The following is a 23,917-nucleotide window of genomic DNA, read 5'->3' as shown; positions in this document are numbered from 1 at the left end:
CAGTCGTCTAGTCCGGTGCCCCGAAAGCTTCATGGGACACATCAGTGTCGCGGATTTTAACAAAATGGAATAATATGTGCTGGTTTTTGCTTTATGCAGTCCGACTCAGCGTACTGGCCTTCGGTTCAGAGGGTCCCGGGTTCGATTCCCGGCCGGGTCGGGGATTTTAACCTTAATTGGTTAATTCCATTGGCCCGGGGGCTGGGTGTTTGTGCTGTCCCCAACATCCCTGCAACTCACACACCGCACATAACACTATCCTCCACCACAATAACACGCAGTTACCTACACATGGCAGATGCCGCCCACCCTCATCGGAGGGGGTCTGGCTTACAAGGGCTGCACTCGGCTAGAAATAGCCACACGAAATTATTATTATATGCTTTATGGATCGGGATATTTTAGAAATATGTCTTTAGGAGTTTATATGTACATGTCTATTTTATTAATTACTGTATAGATTTATCGAATTATCCTCAATGAAATCCGTTGTTCAAATATGTAGTGAAGTTGCAGAAACCAAAGTGGTGAAGACACATTCAGCTGTTCTTCAATCTAGCCAATATTATTATTAGAATAGAGCACTCCCATCCCCCGACACTAGAAAAGAAAAAGTACTCTTTTATTGCAATTCATCAAAGTTTGATGCATGCACTAAATTTTCCTCTAACAGTTACTTGACCATTACTACACAAAATATAATTTATTTTGTCCTAGACGTCAACAATGCTATATTGTCTAGGACAGCATGTATCCTTCCTTAGGTTATTTAATGCTTACTTTTGTGTTACACGCCTTTTTGGAGTATGCTACCATTAGCAACATGCCTTACTTAACCGCTGAGTTATGAATAGAATATAATGACACTACAGTACAACAGAACAATTTATTTGTTATTTTTAACCTTCCTGAAGATGGTTTTCCGTGGTTTCCCATTTTCACACCAGGCAAATGCTGGGGCTGTACCTTAATTAAGGCCACGGCCGTTTCCTTCTCAGTCCTAGCCCTTTCCTGTCCCATGGTCGCCATAAGACCTATATGTGTCGGTGCGACGTAAAGCCAATAGCAAAAAGTTTTTAACCTAGTAGTAATTATATTCATTATTCTAGTATACGCAGCCTCGTATCCATGTTATCCTTATCCTTCATTTACTCTCGCTTGTATTTGTTTTGATGTTTTTAATTTCCTTTTTCACATACTTTTTAAAATACAAAAATGTTGCTATTCTTTCCCTGTAATCCACTCTTTATTTAATATTTTAGCAATTGTGTAGAATTCTCTCTTTCTTGAAAATGAAAATCCACAGCCTGTTTTCCAGTCATTCGACCGGGTCAGGAATGGAATCAATTAAGCCCCTATCTAGCGGCGAGGATAGGAAATGCGCCGGCTGTCGAAGCCTGTCGCACTCCTCTGGGGCAATGATTAATGAATGATAGATGAAATGAAATGGTATTGGAGAGTGTGGCTGGAATGAAAGGTGACACGAAAAACCGGAGTACCCGGAGAAAAACCTGTCCCACCTCCGCGTCTCACATGGAGTGCCCGGATTTGAACCACGGAACCCAGCGATGAGAGGCCGACTCGCTGCCGCCTGAACCACGGAGGTTACACACTATCTTATCTTTTTCTATTTTTGCTTCATATTCAGATATTTTACTGTGTTCTTTGGTTGCCCTACAACTCTTAATAGTTGCGCTTCTTCCATTTCTTCTCCACAGAATAGATACTGGTACTGATTTTCGTTATTTATCTCTTTTTCTCTGACCCTTACTTTTATAAATTCCCATCAGCTACCACACCATTCCTCTCACTTCTGTTAGGAATCCTTTCTCTCCTTATTGCCATATATTATTATTATTATTATTATTATTATTATTATTATTATTATTATTATTATTATTATTATTATGCAAGTTGATTTACGTCGCACCGACACATCGTCTTATGGCGACGATGGGATAGAGAAGGGCTAGGACTCGGAAGGAAGCGGCCGTAGCCTTAATTAAGGTACAGCCCCAGCATTTGGCTGGTGTGGAAATGGGAAACCATGGAAAACCATCTTCAGGGCTGCCGACAGTGGGGTTCTAACCCACTATCTCCTGGATGCAAGCTCACAGCTGCGCACCCCTAATCGCATGGCCAACTCGCCCGGTTATATTATTATTAAAACAATATCGTGTCCATTCGAGTTTATGTAATAATAGTATAATCATCAAATAGTTTCCAAGCATACAACTTTGTGGCTAACGTCGAAAGGAGAAGAAATCTCTGTAATAAGAGTGGGAAGAATAGTGTGAAACCCTTCATGAAAATAATTTCTAAGCCACATCTGCGTGTAGCTCGTTTGTTTTCATTATTCAGCTTTAGTTTCGTGGAATAAAGAACGATAAATGACAGCAACAGATGTTTGTTACGGCAAAGTTGTTCCCTTGCCGTTTGCCGTCTTTGTCACGCAGCCTTATCGCAGTAAGTATACCGTAATCTTGATGGCTTCGTGCTCAAAAGGGGGGTTCTCTCTCTCCCTCGTTGGGACCCACTCTCATTTGAGTTATTGTGTTCAGAGCATTAATCACCAATTCCTTTTATTCCCTCGTTATTGCTTATAAAACAATGCCCCCTTTTTAAAATTTCCTCATTACCTCGTGAATTTATTTTGGTGTAGTGGGGAAGCCTTTAAGCTACTTTCAGTGCTGGTTCGTTACCGTGAAAAAACAGCTGTCTCTTCCATGACACAGCTTGTTTATTTTCCCCCCTAATCGCGCTTTCAGCTGTTGGTCTGCTCGTTGCAATAGGCCTTATTCGGTAGTTTGCATTCCTCAGTTTGACTGTTCCCTCGGTAGATCGCAACTGGTAGTCTAATAACTCACAAATTAAGTTTTCGGAACCTTTTTGATGTTCGGTGGTTTTCCTTCTTTAAGATGAGAAAACTATTTCCGAAATTGTGTCCTATGTTTATTGTCTTCGCTGGCGAGATCTTACTATGCCTTCTGGTATGGGGAGCAGGAATGGCGAACCTATGACACGTGTGCCACGAGATGACATGTGAATGACTTTTGTGGCACATCAGACAACATACTAACATATTTTAATGTTTTTAACATGTAATAAATAGGTCGAAATTCTACCGTTACGCTTTAATAAAGACGTCACAGTTAATTCTGTAGCCATATATTTTACAAATCTTATTAGGTTAAATCAACAAATATTTAATATTCTAAAAATGAACCTTTTTTTGTAATGTAATAAAAACTATCCAGTCTGTCAGACACACAGTAATTTCAAATGCAAATTAAAACACTACAAGCATACCTGTAAAAATCACATATAATATACAATGACATGTTTCGTTCTACAAGAACATCGTCAGATTCTATCAAATCACTTAAATTATGTGCATATATGTACAGTATAGTTTACGTAGTGTAAACTTGTCAATGATATGGAACTGGTGATAATATAACCCATATGTGAGCAAGAAATTATAACTACAAATTTATATGAAAGATTAATCAGGTAGCTGGGGCTTCCGGAGTAGGCATGAAGAGGGCAGCGCAGTATGACATGGCCCATAGTCTGCTCCTCTTCACTGCATTCACAGTCCGGCTCCATGGCTAAATGTTTAGCGTGCTGGCCTTTGGTCACAGGGGTCCCGGGTTCGATTTCCGGTAGGGTCGTGAATTTTAACCATTATTGGTTAATTTCGCAGGCACAGGGGCTGGGTGTACGTGTCGTCTTCATCATTTCATCCTCATCACGACGCGCAGGTCGCCTGCGGGCGTCAAGTCAGAAGACCTGCACCTGGCGAGCCGAACATGTCCTCGGACACTCCCGGCACTAAAAAAGCCATATGCCATTTCATTTCACTGCATTTACACATTGGAGAATCCATCCAACCCCACTTATGGCGTAAGAAATTGCAGCGTTACAGTGAGAGGTAACAACAGATGTTACTTCGGCAGTGTAGATAGGTACAAAATATTTCATTATACGGTGTTGGTCGTTTTCCCATACAATCATATTTGCAGGTTAATTCTTCGGGGCAAAGACGGCCGGGAGTAGAGCTAACCACTCTACCCAACAAAGTGTCGAGGTTACGGATAGGGAAACACCGGGCGAGATGGCCGTGCGGTTAGGGGCGCGCAGCTGTGAGCTTGCATCCGGGAGATAAAGGGTTCGAACCCCACTGTCGGTAGCCCTGAAGATGGTTTTCCGTGGTTTCCCATTTTCACACCAGGCAAATGTTGGGGCTGTACCTTAATTAGGGCCGCGGTCGCTTCCTTCCCATTCCTATGCCCTTCCTATCTCATCGTCGCCATAAGACCTATCTGCGTCGGTGCGACGTAAAGCAAATAGCAAATATATATATATATATAGTGGAAGCATTTTCCTCCCACCCTTCAAAGGGCCTTCATAGTCTGTACGGAGAAGATTTTGCTTTGCTTTTACATCAGCAAATGCTCAGGCTGTACCTTAATTAAGACCATGGGAGCTACCGTACCTTCCCAGTTCTAGTCCTTTCCCATTCTTCCGTCCTTCGATGTGTTACGGGGTCGTTAAACCACTAGCAAAAAATAAATAATAAGTCCCCTTTAATTCCAACTTTATCTTCGTATTATGATTTTTCCTACTTGTTACATCCTGTACAGTCAGTGCTTTAGGTGAAAAAACAAATGGCTTCTAGACATACTTTTCTCTTTTACAATGAGCATATCAGAAGTTACTAAAAGGATAGCAATAATAAAGAGAGCCTTCCAAGATGAGAAGCATCTGCTGGCCAACAAACCTATAGATATTCAAACTCGGAAGGCCTTTACAAAAACCTTTGTGTGGAGCGTGCTTCTGTATGGTTGCGAAAGCTGGACCTTAGGAAAGCAGGAAAAGAAGACTAGAGGCAATTGAAATGTGCGTCTGGAGAAGAATGCAGAGGATAAGTTGGACTAAAATGAAGAGCAGTACCGAAGTTCTTAGAGAGATATGAGACAAGCGGAGTCTGGTAACTGAAATTAAAAAAAAAAAAAAAACGAAAATAAAATTCATTGGTAGGATTCTGTGGCGTGAGGAGTTCCTGTGTAACATCATTGAAGCAAGAATTGCCGAGAAAACAGGAAGAGGACGACCCAGAGTGTCTTATTTCAAGAACCTGCTGGTGAGGAAGAAATGCAAGATGTAGGCCTACACTGAGTTGAAAAGACTGGCTTAAGATAAGACATCTACTGTATGTCTGCGGCGACGAGGCTTTCCTTTCAATGATGATGATGATGATGATGATGATGATATTACATTAAAAGTTGGAATATTTTGTTGGCGTCCCTGCGCGTCCCTCTCCAACTAAAGCACGCTGCTTAACAGGCAAACAGACAGGAAGTAGGCTCTATTACGTGATAATCTAGGCCAGCAGTTCTCAACCTTTGAGAGACCACGGTTCGGTAAATTCTTTTTCTACAAGACATTGGACCGGTCCGAACGAATTTACTCGTAAATACGTTTCCGTTTTTTTTTAAAGTCCATACATTTAACTAACGTAAGTATAATTATTCGGAAAGGCGTAATCTCGAAGAACGTAAGTGCACTATACAGATTGTGACACGTTGACAAATAATTTTCAATGGGTGGGCGTCTGTAGGGGGGGTGGGGGTGATGGTCGAAATGCGGCCAGTTTAGACGAGTGCTAGCGTTAGAACAACCCCTTCTGCATTCTGAAGAAGTTCCTCGATGACAAATGTTTTCACACGGATGAAATAAAAGCGACGATTCAGAAATGATTTTATTCACAGGCGGCAGACTTCTACGAACAGCATCTGAAAAGACCCAAAATCTCCTGCTTTCATCATGACCGCCTTGTTTCTCATGTTTTCCTAAACATTTCCGCACCTCTTGACATAAATATGTCTTATGGTGGGGTTTATCTGAAAAATTTGCGTCATGAAAATCGCGATACAAAATGTGTGACGCGATGTTACCCAGCAACCGTGCAGGCTGTCATGTGCAGTATTGATGGATGGCCATGACTAAGAGACATTTAGAAGGCTCTTGGTTTCATTGATTAAAAGATATACATATGACTAGACCCCGGAGTTTTAGGCTACTAGTAAGTGTCGACTAGCCCGCTCTTCTATAATGTTGCGAGAGTAACATAAACTGTAGGGGTTCTGATGGACCGTGCCCCTAATGTTTATGCAAAGCTCGTAGCATAACCGTTGTGCAGGCTAGCGTATACTCGTTAGTTGCTAGGATAACAAAATTAGAGACAAGGGAAGGTCCGCGCTGTATTTATGATCATTTGATTTTCCCGAAAGGAAATTAACCTCTTTTTTTGCAAATAATTAGGTCACTATTTTGAAAAGAAACTTAATGTGAAAGTTCCCCCTCACAATATTTTGTTCAAAATTTAATAAAATTTCGCCCAGTTGTTCAGACATAACGTCGTCTTGGAACTTGGAAGGAATGTAGACAGTTCTGTACCTGTGAGCTAAACCAGCGTGTTACATTTTATTAAACCTAGAGCTATAGAAACGGAAGTCCACTGCCATTTTATTGTTATGGCAATAAAATAATAATTAACACTTTTAAATGTTAAATGTATTAGTGAATGTGTTCGGTGATCAAAATTACACAACATGTATCAAGAGCAATGATGAACATTTATTGCCAAGCCATAATGCAGCAGAAATTATCTTCAACTCACGTTTTTCTTTCTCCTGTAAAATGTCTAAAATATGACTTGCGTTGCTTTAGTCTCAGGTACAGATCTATACATGTATGTAGTGTCTCTCTTCTTTAACATTAATAATAATAATAATAATAATGATAATGATAATAATAATAATAATAATAATGATGGTGTTTGGGTCACGTGACTGTCGGCTCGCATTCGGGCGATAGAGGGTTCGAACGCCAGTGTCGGTAGATCTGTACATGCTGTACCTGACAGCTAAACCAACGTAAGTCACATGTTAGTCATTTTGCAGGAGAGAGCAAAAACGTCAGTTTTAAAGCATTTTTGCTGCATCGTGACTTAGGCAATAACTGTTCATTATTGTTCCTGATATATTTCGAGTAATTTTCATTTCATTAATATAATTTACACTTAAAATGGTTAATTATTATTACCATAAAATTAAAATTACATTAGACTTACGTTTATATGGCTCTAAGTTTACGTTGTTTAGCTCTGACGTACAGATATAATTTTTAACACATAGCGATTAGGTTGAGAGAAGTGGGGGTGGGGAGGGTGGTTGGTTGGTTTTGCTGATAGTACTTTCTCCTGTGAGGGAGTGTCGGAGAGAGAATGTTAAACAACCACAGCCTTTGACTCGTCTAACTAAATCCACTGCCATGACCGAGCGTATTGGCCGTGTGGTTTGGGTCGCGTAGCTATGAGCTTGCATTCCGGAGATGGTGGGTTCCAATCCCACTGTCGGCAGATTTTCACACCTTAATAATTAAGACCACGACCGCTACCTTCACAATCCTATCACTTTCCCATCCTTTATCCTTACGTCGCCGAAAACCTCTGTGTTCGTGCGACGTTAAACCATTACCAAGACATGGAAGATGTAAACTTATTTGTTAGAAAAATTCCCAAGAATTCGTTGCCTCGTAAATCGCCTGCTGCTGGCCCAGACCTCGTAGTTGAGTTAGATATTGGTTCCAGGGTTTTGGGAAACAGCAGGAAGAAACAAAACTACATAATGTCGATGGTTGGAGGCCATTATCTCTGCCACATTAATCATGTTTCACACCCTTCCCGTTTACCTGGCGGTACACCCCTCGACCTGCCCGGGCTCGAGTGCCAGCTGCCAGAGGAACAGAAGCCAAGCACACAAGGCAACGTGCGTGCTTCACAGTCGAGATAAATGCTACTTTTAAGGAATTCGATCTCTCTCACGTCTTGCCAGTTGTACTGCTCAATAGCTTTCACCCCTGTAGGTGATGTCAACATTCCTGTGCGTTGTTATTTTCAGAGGCAGCTGATGACCGCCGCTAACCAGGGAAAAGGAGTACAGAGTTTAGTGCGGCCTTCAGGCTGATTCCAGCTTTTGCTTCTCAGCCAGTCCATTATGAAAATGAGGTCTATTTATAGCATGAGTTATATAGGGTGTACGAAGAATGTCGCCCAATAACCACAGGGACCAGAACAATTAAAATGTGAACACGAACCTGTTTATTACTCGCCATCTGGGGCAAGCAACTATGGTCATTTTAGAACAGACCTGCGGGCCAAATACAGGGTCTTCCTTATAAACCCAGACCGTCCAGCGGCGTTTCTACTCTCCCAGACCTAAGCAGCTGTACGGGAGGCTTGCGCATAGTTTTTGACCTTGCAAGGAGCATGTACGTGTTCGACCTAACATCAGTAGCCAGTCAATCTCAGCTGTTAACATGGTGAGACAGTCATCATTTAATTTAATTTCGTGTGGCTATTTCTAGCCGAGTGCAGTTCTTGTAAGGCAGACCCTCCGACGAGGGTGGGCGGCATCTGCCATATGTAGGTAACTGCGTGTTATTGTGGTGGAGGATCGTGTTATGTGTGGTGTGTGAGTTGCAGAGATGTTTGGGACAGCACAAACACCTAGTCCCCGAGCCATTGGAATTAACCAATGAAGGTTAAAATCGCCGACCCGGCCGGGAATCGAACCCGGGACCCTCTCAACTGAAGGCCAGTACGCTGACCAATCAGCCAACGAGTCGGACAGAGAGTTATCATTGCAATACCGTATTTTTTTTTTAAATGTAAAAGTTATGTTAAGTAAGAGTTGGTTCGACGGGTACTCGATGCATGTGTTCAGCAATTTTCTAGTGAAGTGCCAGTTTCATGAGAACAAATTCACAGAATTGTAAACAAATTTGAAACTACTGGCTCAATGCTCAATAAAAAAGAAACATGCGTGCACACGAACTGTTTTAACAGAGGAAAGGCTAGATGACATTAGTGCGAATCTTGAACGGTCACCGAATAAATCACGCACAAAATTATCACAAGAAGTAGGGGTTTCGGTTTCTTCTGCACACAGAGCTACAAAGCTGTCACTGTACAGGTTTACACGGACCCTTGTTTAAAACCTGCTGATCTAGCCACAAGAGTGAGATATTGTGAGTGGTATCTTGCATCATTGAATGATCGTTTATTCGACCCACAGCTTGTGTCCTTTTCGGATGAGGCTTGGTTTCATCTCAATGATCGTGTGAACAGTCGTAACTCTCGCTATTAGTGTGCAGAAAATCCTAATGCTGTTTATGAAGTCCCTAATTATGAAGGATGGCACTTCCAGCATCTTTTATAAGGTCATATTTAATATAAGATTGTATACACTGTTAAAGCAGGGCGGCCGCGCGCGACGTAAATTGGGCTGAGGCAGCTGCTGTAACGCAGAGTACAAACACCGTGCGCTCGGTCTGGGTTTATAAGAGACTCGATAGATAGATAGATAGATAGATAGATAAAAGCCTTTATTTTCTGTGCCGAAGTTAGGGCTCTTGGCCCTTTCTTACACTTAACCACACACACATTATTATTTGTTAATATAATGACACTAACTTAAAATACTAAGAACTACAAATTACACTAATTTTTAAAACAAAATATGAATATATACACGCAAAGATGAAAGAATGAAAAAGGGGCTGCCTACATAACACAGATTTGAAAACATACTCATTTCAATACACAACGAAAGAAATACGAACGTAAAAATACTAATAAGCTTAATCATCATCATCATCATCATCTGTTTACCCTCCAGGTTCGGATTTTCCCTCGGACTTAGCGAGGGATCCCACCTCTACCGCCTCAAGGGCAGTGTCCTGGAGCTTCAGACTCTTGGTCGGGGATACAACTGGGGAGTATGACCAGTACCTCGCCCAGGCGGCCTCACCTGCTATGCTGAACAGGGGCCTTGTGGAGGGATGGGAAGAGTGGAAGGGATAGGCAAGGAAGAGGGAAGGAAGTGGCCGTGGCCTTAAGTTAGGTACCATCCCGGCATTCGCCTGGAGGAGAAGTGGGAAACCACGGAAAACCACTTCCAGGATGGCTGAGGTGGGAATCGAACCCACCTCTACTCAGTTGACCTCCCGAGGCTGAGTGGACCCCGTTCCAGCCCTCGTACCACTTTTCAAATTTCGTGGCAGAGCCGGGAATCGAACCCGGGCCTCCGGGGGTGGCAGCTAATCACGCTAACCACTACACCACAGAGGCGGACAATAAGCTTAATAAAATTTTAAAATGAAATTCAACTAATTGTATCCTTGTAATAGGCTACATCTAAGTTAAGTACAGTTACTACTAGCTATGTTTAGGCTACTACTTCGCAAATACAGTACGGATGTTTTTAATTTAATTTTAATTATCATATTAACCCAATATTTTATGTTGATGTACAATAATCTCATCATTTTCACACACAACCACTCGTTCCATTCATACAGGTACCTTGTTGGAAGCACTTAACGAGGAACTGCTGGTAAGAGGTTTTAAATATACTTTTTGATGCAGCATCCTTGATGTCTTTGGGAAGAGCATTCTACCTCTAAATACGTCGAAAGGATCCCTCACGACGTCAGTTATGTTTAAAAACAGACTGCTTCGGTGGAGGATCAATCAAACACTGAACACAGATTGTAAAAGTTCATTTCTTCTTCCGGGTTTGATCGTGTTGTTGTTTTCTGTATATTTCATACAGATTGCCGATGATTTGAATACATTGCGGTATTCTTTGTCAAGGTGGCTGAAATACCCATATTCAACCCGAGGTGATCGGTCTTCCAGACGCTAATCGACTGCGATTGTGTCCCGTGGGAGTTCCTTTATGTGCCGGTAAATCTGTCGACACGAGACTGACAAATTTGAGCACCTTCATATACCACCGGACTGAATGAGGATCGAACCTGCCAAGTTGAGCTCAGAGTGTCAGCTCCCTAACCGTCTGAGCCACTCAGGCCGGCAAGTAAACAATTGATAGTCCGTCCCCGCGGTGTACGGGGCAACGCGTCCGCCTGTCACCCGGCGGCCCCGGGTTCGATTCCCGGCTGGGTCATGGGTTTTTAATTGTAAATTATTAATATCTCTGGCCTGGGGACTGGGTGTTTTTGTCATCCTTAACGTACATTTCCCGAACAAACAGCATTAAAAAAAAACGATTGATAGGAAATCTGTCCCATGGTCGACAGCCCTGACTGCAGATCAGTGGTAAGTGATTTGATTGCTTAATTATTGAGAAGAAAAGCGCATAATATACACGAAGTGAAGTATTATTCTTCGTTACATAATTATCTTAAGACAAGGATGGCAAAGCTTTACCGACTAGCGTGTTAGTTAAGATCTTCTCTATTACTTTTTAATGTTTAGCTTGCCAAGGTTAAATTCTTTCAAAATCACCATGAAACCCCTCACTTGACTTCATTTAGATATTAGACTGCATTAGATATAAATCCATTCAAGTGAATGTTTAATGATTTTATTTTGCGAAATCACTGAAAATTGCATTTTAACAGTTATGTTTTAAGAATAAGGTATGTTTTTGCTGTAACCTAATAAAAATTGTAAAAACATATGTCCACAGAATTGACACATACTTCTTCATTAAAGTGTAATATTAAAATATGGTGCGATCAGTGGTTGAGATGTTGGCTGAAAACCTGTGTGGTTTCAGACCATGGAGGGGCTGTCAGGATCAGATATTCAGTATGCGCCAAGCAATTGAAAAATGCTACGAGAGGAATAGACAGTTGTGTTTGTTTCGTAGATCTAGAGAAAGCATGTGACAGGGTACCGAGGGAAAAGATGTTCACCATGCTAGGGGACTATGGGATCAAGGATGGATGATTAAAATCAATCAAAGGAATTTAACTTGACATTTGGGCTGCAGTGAGAGTTTATGGTAGAATGAGTTCTTGGTTCAGGGTACTTACAGGGGTTGGACAAGGCTGTAATCTTTCACCTTTGTTGTTCGTAGTTTACATGGATCATCTGCTGAAAGAAAGTGGCGGGGAGGGATTCAATTAGGTAGAATTGTAGTGAGCAGTCTGGCCTATGCTGACGACCTGGTCTGTCAGATTGTGTCCAAAGCCTGCAGTCTAATATCTTGGAACTTGAAAATAGGTGCAATGAATATGGTATGAAAATGAACCTTTCGACGACTAAATTGATGTCGGTAGGTAAGAGATTCGACATAATTGAATGTCAGATTGGTAATACAAAGCTGGAACAGATAGATAATTTCAAGTATTTAGAATGTGTGTTCTCCCAGGATGGTAACATAGTGAGATTGAATCAAGGAGCAGTAAAGCTAATGCAGTGAAATCGCATTTTCCACCAACAGTGTCCTGTAAGAAGAAAGTCAGCTCCCGGACTAAACTAACTTTACATCGGTCTGTTTTCATACCAGCTTTGCTTTACGGGAGTGAAAGCTGGGTGGACTCAGGATATCTTAGTCATAAGTCAAAAGTAAGACATGAAATTAGCGAGAATGATTGTTGGTAAAAACAGGTGAAACAATGGCAGGACGGTAGGTACTCTGAATGAGGAGATAAAGGCTAAGTTCGGAATGAACTCTATGGATGAAGCAGTACGCATAAACCGACTTCGGTGGTGGGGTAATATGAGGCGAATGGAGGCGGATAGATTACCTAGGAAAATAATGGACTGTGTTAAGGAGGGTAAGAGAGGTAGAGGGAGACCAAGACGACGATGGTTAGACACAGTTTCTAACGATTTAAAGATAAAAGGTATAGAAATAAATGACGCCACAACACTAGTTGCAGATAAGAGGATTGTGGCGACGTTTAGTAAATTCACAGAGGCTTGCAGACTGAACGCTGAAAGGCATAACGGTCTGTAATTATGATATATGTATGTAAAATACGCTATGTTACTAGATTTCAGACCTATTAATTACATGTTAAAAATATTTAAATGTGTTAGTATGTTGTCTCACGTCACAGAAGTCGTATTCATGTGTCACCTAGTGCCACGCGTGTAACAGGCTTGCCATCCCTGACTTAAGAGATTATTGCTTCCATGGACCGAGGTATCTATCGCAGTCTTATAGAGTGCAGCAACACTGGGCGTGTTTCTAAATACTTTGAAATTTAATCTTTGTAATGCCAATCTCATAACTGTATGCCACAGTTCAGATGAACCTTGCTTCCAGTAACTTGTGGGTCAGGAAATATGATTTGAAGGATGGTTGGAGATGGTTAGTCACTGCTTTGCTGTAAGTAGCTTCAGTACTCTGCGAATGGATTTCTCTGGATGCTATAGGGAGGCGGCATCATACACAATTTGTCCGCCACACCCGAAGAGGAAAACTTTCACTATTCGAGCGTATCTGTGAGAAAGTGAAATTATCACAGAGCCGGGTGAAGTGCTGGTAATGGTGGTGGATGTGATGACCCGATAACTCGCCCGTGAAAGTGAAGGTCGCCTCGGAGCCAGCACCCTACTCTCAAACCAGACATAAATCATGCTCATAGTTCCGAGAGTTGACATATAAACATATTTAGTGTCTCAGTTTACTGTTTTTCTCCATCCGTCTTTCACTCTCTTTCCCTTCTCTTTGCGGTCGATAAAACAAGCCTACCATTGAGACCAAGGCGCCTTTAATTTATTACTACGCATGGTCCACGCTGCAGAGGAAAAAACTAATGTAAGTTTCGTTAATGAGTGAAGCAGTATGAATAAGACTGATTAGAGTAACTAGAAGAAACGTAGTATTTTACATCACAGTTTTGCATGCAGACAGTTAGTTGAAGATTTAAACACGTTGTTCTACGTGGCTGTTGATGACATGATCATAGTCAAGGAACTCCCAGTTTTATTTGAAATCCGAACCACGGTGGCGTGATTTTTCTGGGTTTCCCCAGGGTATTGTTCTGGCCCAAATACTATTCATTGTATAAACCAAACCAAACCCCGTGGACCTTCCAACCGACCGCTGCTCAGCCCGAAGGCCTGCAGGTTGCGAGGTGTTGTATGGTCGGTGGTGGTTGTGATGATTACCGATTTAAGAGGAAGTACAGCTAGGCAACCATCATCTATTAACACTAATCAGAGGAAGAATGGAAGGGGTACAGCACTTCGAAAAATGTAGACATCGGCCACGGAAAGGCAAGGACCACGTAGGGCGTGAAAATGAGACGCCCTAGCCCTCGGAATCTAATAGCGTTAGGGTCGAAAAAGAACAAGTGTCGACCAAGGGAGGTCAGATAGGATAGGTGAAAGTGAGGAGCCAGGCACAAGTGGAAGCAATGCCAGGACTCAGCTAGGGCTCCGTGGTTGGCAACCCACACTCCCAAATTCAGAGCCTCTTCGGCCCATTTTAGTCGTCTCTTATACATGCAGGAGCTACCGTGGGTTTTAGTCTACCGTCCTCACCCCCAGAGGGATGATATGGTCGGCAGGACGAATATCCTCCGCCATTATTCTTGGCTTTCTAGACCGGAGCCACTATCTGGCTGTCAGATAGCTCCTCATTCGTAAACACGTAGCTGAGTAGACCTTGAACCAACCCTCAAATCCACTTAAGTATAGTTGGGGACAAATCATGACGACCTCGCCTCACATCACTACTTTCCAGCGGCGGCTCGGTGTCTATTAGCGACTTATAGGATTTACTACCTCTACTACAGCCAGAGTTGCCAAATCGGCTACTGCTCTCTACACGAAGAAAGGGTAAATACTACAGAGAGTGAGGAAGAAAGTGGTTTGGCAGCCTCTCCAAGACAAACAAGGATCACTTAGAACTCGTTAACTCAGCAGGGTGCAGGGTGTGATTAACTACTGGCTTCCAGCTCGCTTCGAGGAACTGAGGCCGTCATGTTTTGTCCCCAACTATATCTCTGACTGGCCGGGAATCCAACCCGGGGCCTCCGGGTAAGAGGTAGGCACGCTACCCGTACAACGCGGGGCGTATACCAATGACCAAACCCTGCTAGATGGTACCAAAAGATTCATATATGCAGATGACCTTGCTATTGCTATCACGAGCTTAGTCTGCACTGCAGAGAAACCAGCTGAAACATAATCTTTCAAAAACTGAAGTCTGCGCCTTCGATCTAAAGGACAGGCTGGAAAAGAAAGAAAATTGCAATTATTTAAACACAAAAACGAGGTATCTGTAAGGAACTACGTTATTCGTAAATATCTTGTAAATATCTAACTGGGGACGCAGTTTCAGACCATAAGAAAGTACTGGTTTAGCACTGAGCTGCTCAGCAGCAGAATATGATGCCCTATTTATAAAGGTCAGGTATGAAACATGGAAGTTTCTAAAAGCTGGCAAGCGGGGTGGTGTCATTCGCAAACCACAAGTTGTTAATTCTTCCTCCACCAGCTGAGATGCAATAGCGGTTTGTTTTTAAGTTTGGAAGTTAGAGATAATGCGGTGTGTGTAGTTTGTGGCAGCTTGTTATTGGTTTATCGTCGTTAACCCAGTTTATCTTGGCTTAGCAATCTTCCATTCCCGACCAGGCCAGTTCGTCTTCTGCTTGGGACCACCTAGTCAATCAGTGATCTTTGATCTCCACACTATACTCGCATCTTCTCGCGATATAGCTCTTTTCTGGGGTTTCTTCTTCAAAGTTTCTTTCTGAAAACCACGGACTTTCTTCGGAATCTTTCTTAGTCTATTTCGCAAGTCTGTAAGCCCCAGTTCTCTTACGTCCTTTTCACTCTGTCAGCCAAGAAGTAGGGGCCTACAGACTTTCTTGTTTCAGCAGAAGGTTAACAGGCACTTGATCAGTCTGTGGGAAGACACTCTTGCCAAATGACAGTAGAAAGCTACCTTATTCCTCCGGGCAGTCAGGGAGTAGAGCCGTGTGTCAGGAGAGGCATCTGGTCGTAAAACTGGTCTCAGATGCGTAAAAGCCAGGAAATATTTTTTTTTTTCTTTCCTGCCGTCCTAGAACTGTCAGGGTTTCATTGACGATGAGATAGGAAAAGACTGGTGATGACATGGCCAGCACTTGCCTGGTGTGAAAATGGGAAACTACTGAAAACCATCTTCAGGGCTGCCGATGGTAGAGCTCGAACCTATCACCTCCGGAGTGTAAACTTAGAGCTACGCGGCTCGTAACACGCAATCAACTTCCTCGATGAAAAACGAATAAGATTCATATTAAAAACGCGTTATCATTCACTCCACAAAACATATTTGACAAGGAATTCTTGGTAAATAGATATCTAGCACTTTCACCACTTAAAAAAACGAAGTGACCAGTCATTGCAAATCTGTACAAACTAAAGCTCAAAACAAATAATTACACTGACATGAAGCACATTGGGCTATGCCTGGTGGGGGGAGGAAGAAACCACCATCAGAATGTGGGCCGGTAGTGTAAAGGAGGTGGTGATGTACAATTTCTGATCACTAGATTGCGTGCCAAAAGCCTGGGTTTCAATATCAATCCTCTCTGCAGTGTTCATATGATATGAGGATGATTCCTCCGTCGAACGGCGACGTTAAAGTCTTGAGAAGATCCCTTGGTCGTATTCCACAGGAGTAAGCTATGCGCCAACACTGGCTTTCACCCTCTCCCTATCTCATCACACACACACACACACACACACACATACACACACACACACACAATCTGCAACAGGTCTTTCCGTGGCCACACGACATTAATCGAACCAATATTATACGGCATTTTAATGTACGAGTGTAGTCAAAAAAGTAAGTCAATGTTATTGCTCAGAAATAAGCTCGCTGCAGCTAATGCATTTACTAATTTGTAGGCTCACCAGTAGATGGCGTGAATGTGTACAAGCCGGCGAAACAATGTTGGCGCAGCAAAATAGCGAAAGTGGTGAACGAGTGATGTCGGGAGATGTTCTGTTGACATCAGTACACACAGCGAAATACATACAGGTAATCCGCGCTCTACGCGATGGTCAATTGGCGTCGTGATTAGAGCCTGTTGATCAAAGACTTACTCGACTGTAGGGGTACGTGCATTGAGCATGGTCAAGCGATAGGCATGAGCCATAATAATGGTAGCGATATCATGATGATCTCTGACTACTGTGTTTTGAAGAAGGATACCCTTCAGGGCTTCCTCCAGGCGATATTTCTTCTTCGTAAATGGGCACCATTTCTATTGCATTCGATTTGCAGATGACATAGCAGTTGTAGCTGACTTCGAGAAATTGTTAAAGATGTTGAATTTATTGTCATCAGCATTGTCAGATTCACGCTTAAACATTAATGTTACGAATGTTGTGAGTAAATATCCTGAACGAATTCACACAAACATCAAGCTTATTGAAAAGATAAGGGAAACTGGTAACTTGTCCTATTATTTAGGAAGCCTGATAATCAGTGACAACAGATGCAGCAAAGAGATCAAAAGGCGAATAATGCTTGTCCAACAGACGTTTTAGTAATAAGAAAAATCTTTTAATCCGTGCAAATTTAGATTTTGGAATTGGGAAGAAATTTGTGATCTTGTATATGGAGTGTGCTATTGTATTACTGTGAATCTTGAACAACCAGAGAAATGACTACAAGCGTTTGAGATATGTGTCTGTGGACGAATGCCAAGGATTAAATGGATTGAAAAGAGAACAAACCAAAGCGTTCTGCAAGAAATTCAAGGGAAGAGAGAACTGATGCTAACGATACAGAGAAGGGCTAAATTCGTTGGCCACATCTTCCGTCATAATACCCTGACATGACTTAATACAGTCTTCATTATGGTTCTTATTATGAAATAAAACGAGAACTGAGGACAGAGAAGACAAAGCATTGGCTTTAGACAGATGATGATGATGATGATGATGATGATGATGATTTTACCCTGAGGAAGTTGCAGGCCATTACCGTAGGTTGGTGGTACCAGTTGTAGACATCGGTCCGGTTGCTGTGACATTTCCTGTTCCTCGCCATTGTCCTGGGATTGTAGGTCGTCTAGGAGTCTGCACTTGGGCTATCTGGTTGCCGATGTCCCGTGTTTACGTCCTGATTTCATTTATAGTTGCAGGTATTGCTGCCGTGTTTAGGGGTTGCCCTGCGTCTGCATACGCTGTTTCTTGTCGATCTGATGATAACGAGGATGCTCGGGGTATACTAGGACGTTGTATTGCTACGGCAGCTGGGGCTGTGTCCGCTAGTCGAGTTGGTTGTATATGGGCAGAATTGGGTTTGCCCACACCTGTTTCACCTCTCTAAACGGAGGCACTTGTGACAAGCGTCTCAGCGTGCTGCTGCTGCTGCCGGCTCCCTCCGCATTCACCATCGACTGCTCTAGAGCTCCGCAAGCCCAGGGCTTGTACAGGGTGAATCCGAACTCCACCGAAAAACTCTCGGAGGTTGTTCAGGGATACTTTGTACTGGAATAAGGGACTCGTGGTCTCCGGTGGATCATTACAGTGTAATTGCATTTTGTTTGGTTTGTTGCCCCAGTTAGTTTTGTGCCTGTATTACACTGAAAATAATAAATGCTAGTTCTTGACAAACGCCGGGGTGTCGGAATGTTGTCACGCAGGAATCATTTAATGTGCCGGAATCCAACGATGCCTCGATCATGGTCGTCAACATTTTGAACAATACCTGCAAGGGAACAGTTCTTCATTTGTTACGTACTGTACAGTACACCGACGGAACAGATTGAACACACTGTGACAAAAGTGTACGTGTTTCGTTTGAGGGTTGTTGCATTACTTTGTTTTGCGTTGTACAGTTTAGTTATTGGGTATTACAGGCTTGTTCACTGATATGAAGGTATTTTCACAGAGAAAGGAATGATAGGGGTCCCAAACACCGAGCTCGATAGCTGCAGTCGCTTAAGTGCGGCCAATATCCAGTATTCGGGAGACAGTCGCTTCGAATTCCACTGTCGACAGCCCTGAAGATGGTTTTCCGTGGTTTTCCATTTTCACACCAGGCAAATTCTGGGGCTGCATCTTAATTAAGGCTTCGGCCTCTTCCTTCCCACTCCTAGCCCTTTCCTATCCCATCGTCGCCATAAGACCTATCTGTGTCAATACGATGCAGAGCGACTTGTAAAAAATGGGGTAACAAACCGAATAAATCGTAATTACATTATTACTCTAACGACCTAACGGAGACCACGGGTTCCTTACTTCAATATATTTTAGAAAGTATCCCTGAACACCGGCCAACCTGGAGTTTGGCATTGCTATGTATAGCCTATGGGAATCGCGTGGTCTTGTCTGTCCTGATATATTGTAACTTTTTGTGAATACCAATAAATAATAATCATAAATAAAATTACTCATGAACTTAATAAAATAATTGAAATAAATTAAATTAATAAAAATAATTAATCGAAATGTCCGTAGTATGGACGCCAGAGTTCACCAGAATGGATCCCTCGAATTTAGATAGAGCATGATAATTCTTTATCTCCCAGGGACATAATGCTGCGTACTGGTACATCTGCTTCACGCTTTGCCTAACCTTCTGAAAACGACTAAATAGGTAGGAACTGCACCTAGGTTCATCAATAACTCCACTGATTCTACAATAACTAACTATATTGTCAATAAAATTCGTGCATGAGCACCTCATCAACACACCAAAATATACATATAATACACTCACAAAAGATTGCTGGAAGACTCCATATTTACAACAACAATGAAAACAGTGGGAAAACGAAAGCGAGAACTAAGCCACCATTTGTTGTTAGTCCGTTGAACAATGTATACATATGTACATAAGAACCCTTCGCTGTCTCTATATTAACACGACTTGCCGATTCTCATAATCGGCACTTATTATATCACACAGATACTGTACCTCATAATACTGTGTTCACTGACTCTAACACTTGTTTTAAACATACATTCACTTGAGCAACACACGCTTGTCGTTCCTGAACATACATTATGGAAAGTCTCAGATAGCTTTCTCCAACATATAATACCAGGCCGCCACAAAGTGATACAATACCCAGTGCCTAAGCACTCCACGGTTTGTAGGTCAGCCACGTTCCACAAATATAAAAATACTATGTTCCACAAACGATGGGAGTCCAGTCCAGTATAGTTCAGCAGTGTCACTTCAGTACCGTATTTTGAAGTTTCACTCCCGTGTATTCAGCACTACTTCCTTCCCGTACAGACTCCTCACTCACTTGCCGTATCGTGCATATATAGATCTCAGCCTTCCCCTTCCTCTCACATGATTCATCTAGATTCATCCTGGCCAGCCAATCATGAGCAGATCCTCTAGTCAAGACTACGCCCTGAATCTCTTCCAGTATCCCAAGACAATAACAGACTCTGGGGTGTTTCACATGAGTCATCGGAACCTCCTGACTACATCAACAAGCTCTGGTTAGTTCCAAATGACTCCTGCAAAGTTTCCAAGTTAAAATAGCAATGTTTTCCCAATCGTTGTACAAAGCAGATTACTCATACCGCATATGGAGACCTCCCAGCTTACAAATATTCATGACAAAATATACTACTGAAATACTGATAATAATAATAAATCGAATACTGACAATAATATCTCTCACTTCTAAATACAGTGCGAGGGTGTGATATATGTACTATCACAATATATATAATCGTATTGCCTCAGCTACCGTGTACACACATTTTGATCTTACTTCATCTGACTGTCTGCTCGTCAACTTCGACGTTCCGTTTTACTCTAGGCCTACTAGATGGCAGACAGTAAACCGAATCTCTCTTGGACGTCTGTGGCTGAGATTTAATGAATTTTGTCGGGTAAATGTGTAGGTTGAGCCTACGTGACTGTTCACATCGTCGTCATAACCAGGATGCCTCCGGTCTCACGCACAACCTGAACCACAGAAACGTGACTTTATATTTAAAAAATCCGACGTGACCGAGCTCGATAGCTGCAGTCGCTTATATGAGGCCAGCATCCAGTATTCGGAAAATAGTGGGTTCGTACCCCACTGTCGGCAGACCTGAAGATGGTTTTCCGTGGTTTCCCATTTTCACACCAGGCAAATGCTGGGATGTACCTTAAGACCACGGCCGCTTCCTTCCTATTCCTAGGCCTTTCCTATCCCATCGTCGCCATAAGACCTATCTGTGTCGGTGCGACGTAAAACAAATAACATTAAAAATGCGCCATGCAATGGCCGGTTCGAACCGCGGCCTCTTTGATGAGGAGCCACAAAGCAGTCACGCTCCCGCATTAGCCTTTACTTCATTGTTTCTAACATGAACATAATCTGTGTGAGGTGTTAAATATTACGAAGCTGATCAGGTTTTAATTTATGGATGAATGAATTTAAGATTTCACTTGAATACCTCTCTTCATTATTGACAGGTGTTCGTCTTGTAATAATGAATTGATCTTATTTTAACAAGTATTTTCATCACTTTAATGTAATTGTTGTTTTGTTTTTACAGCCGTGGTTATGCATTACTTCTTCCTGTCGGCCTTCTTCTGGCTCAACACCATGTGCTTCAACATCTGGTGGACCTTCAGGTAAGAGATATCATCAGCTAATTACATGGCTTGGAGGTCGTTTCGCGTCAAGCTCCTCCTTTAATGAGGGATATGAATTATATTATGTGTGTATAAGTTAATAATAATTCACAGCTCCTGCTCTAGATAGATGTTGTCGCGTCACACACCAGTTCTGGTCAGGATGTCTCAGGAGAAGGTGGTCTGAAACATACGGGGAACATCGCATTGTTGTTCTCCACTTACAGCCTGTACGGTTGCTAATCACAGGACATACGTATCAGGGGCGTAGCGTGGTTTTTCCACTTAGCTGTCAACTAAAACATGTTACTGAATTCATTTGCGATTATCGTTAAAACATAGTGGTTTTTTTTAGCTTTTCAAAGGTTACTGAATGGTTATGGAAGCATTAAGTAAAATATTGTATACCTTATTACCGAGCTCGATAGCTTCAGTCGCTGAAGTGCAGCCAGTATATCCCGTATTCGGAAGATAGTGGCTTCGAACTCCACTGTCGGCAGCCCTCAAGATGATTTTCCGTGGTTTCCCATTTTCACACCTGGCAAATGCTGGGGCTGTACCTTAAGGCCACGGCCGCTTCCTTCCCACTCATAGCCCTATCCTGTCCCATAAGACCTATCTGTGTTGGTGCGACATAAAGCAACTTGTTAAAAAAAAACTTCTTGTAAACTAGATCAACTCTCCGGCTTTTCGTGGATAAGTAAGGCAAGAATTAAGAAAACAAAACATACCTGTGATGGTCAACACTTCAGAGAGAGAGAGAGAGAGAGAGAATATTAAGTAAAATATTAAATCGTTGAAATGCTGAGTAAATGTGTCAGTTTCTGTTTCCAAACAACGAGTTAGCTTCAGTGGAACATTGTCAACAATTTCTAATTGCTCATGATATGGTACCAAAAAGAAAGGAGCCTTAAGTAGTTTTGAATTGAACACTTGAAAATACTGTCTGTAATCCCTATATCCACGGAAATACATTGCAATCGGCTTCTCAGGTAAGAGACCTAGGTGTTATAATAGACTGTAAACTAACCTTCTCTGCTCACATTCACTCCATAAAATCCCGTGCTATGCGTACTCTAGGCATTCTTTACAGGTTTACTGAAATTAATGATATTAACGCCTTAAAATTATACTTTGTCTCGTATGTTCTCCCCATTATTGACTTTTGTTCCCCTATTTGGTCCTCATCTGCTATCACAAACATATCTCAACTAAATAGTATTTTTAACTTTTTCACTTTCATTGTTAAGACTTGCAATCCTGTTTTTAAGAACAAAACTAGATCTGACATTATGAACTACCTGGGTATACTTGACCTGAGAAGCCGTTTACAGTTCTCTGATCTATGCTACCTTCACAAAATAATCCATGGCTACACCAAATGTAATTCTCTTCCAGCGTACTTCCCTATACACGTTCCTCCCCGCCCTACACGCAACTGGCGCACCCATCATGTGTCCCATCCGCGCCTAACCTTACAACAACGCTCTATCTTCCACCGTCTCCCTACTCTTGGTAATTCACTACCCGATATCGACATATTCACACCTTTCGCATCCTTCAAACAAAAAATTAAAAGATTCCTTTGAAGTCCTCTCCAGGTTTTCTCTTTCTTCCGTCCCTCCAACCCTTGACTTTTCTTCTTCCTAATTTCTGAAACCGACACTTGCCAGTTACCGTTGTCATTGTTATTACATTGTTACTGTTAGAATTGTTAATTATTGTTGTTACTTAATATTGTTGTTTATACCTTTGTTATCTTTTATACTTATTTAAACTTATTATTATTAGTGTAAAATGGCCCTCCATAGGCTGTATCTAATAAATAAATAAATAAATAAATAAATAAATAAATAAATAAATAAATAAATAAATAAATATCGCAGTCCCTTCAATCTTTTTTGCTTGCTGTCTCCATGTCTTCCATGCTAGGTTCAGTGGGATGGGAGTTTCCAACTTGCATACATCTACGCTAGATCGCAGCGTACTGGAAGACTCAAATGCATAACTTAATTCGCCTCTAGCGCAAGACAAAATTCACTTCACCAATATACATAACACCATCCACTAATTAAATATACTGCTGACTTCGAGAATGCACCTAATGAAAAATTAAACAGCAATACAAAGGATAACTTAACTATGCGTTCGTACAACTGCGTCATCTTGTCTGTAACTTCAGAATTACATCCTTGGGGCTTGGTGGTTCCTACGGCCTACCACCCGACGGCCGAGCTTGCAGAGGGGCTCGGGAGTCCGTCCAACCGACGCGACGGCCGATCTTGCAATAGGGGTTGGGAGTTTCTGCGCTAGCCAGCATGCGGATTTAATAAAGGAAGTTAAACGAAATGATATCGCATACAAATTCTAAATCAATCAGTTCATGAAGTATTTAAAATTTGAACGGAAGGGGCGCTTCCAACACATCCATGGATACTGCGTGCCTGATATTTTGTCACAAGCTCGCAGCACACATTACCTGG

The 23,917-nt window shown here is 42.1% G+C and overlaps 1 protein-coding gene across 1 annotated transcript in view; it reads left to right on the top strand.

Annotated features, from left to right (window-relative positions):
* Positions 1 to 23,917, top strand: part of mthl1 (methuselah-like 1) — a 331,596-nt gene that overhangs the window by 216,527 nt on the left and 91,152 nt on the right. The window contains exon 2 of the mRNA XM_067152641.2: positions 21,356 to 21,434. Within this exon, the coding sequence (XP_067008742.2) occupies positions 21,356 to 21,434 (79 nt within the window). The remainder of the gene's footprint in view (positions 1 to 21,355; positions 21,435 to 23,917) is intronic.

This window comes from Anabrus simplex, chromosome 8, assembly GCF_040414725.1.
Source record: "Anabrus simplex isolate iqAnaSimp1 chromosome 8, ASM4041472v1, whole genome shotgun sequence".
Lineage (NCBI taxonomy): Eukaryota > Metazoa > Arthropoda > Insecta > Orthoptera > Tettigoniidae > Anabrus > Anabrus simplex.
Note: the sequence above shows the minus strand (reverse complement) of the source record. Positions and strands in the feature narration are given on the sequence as shown.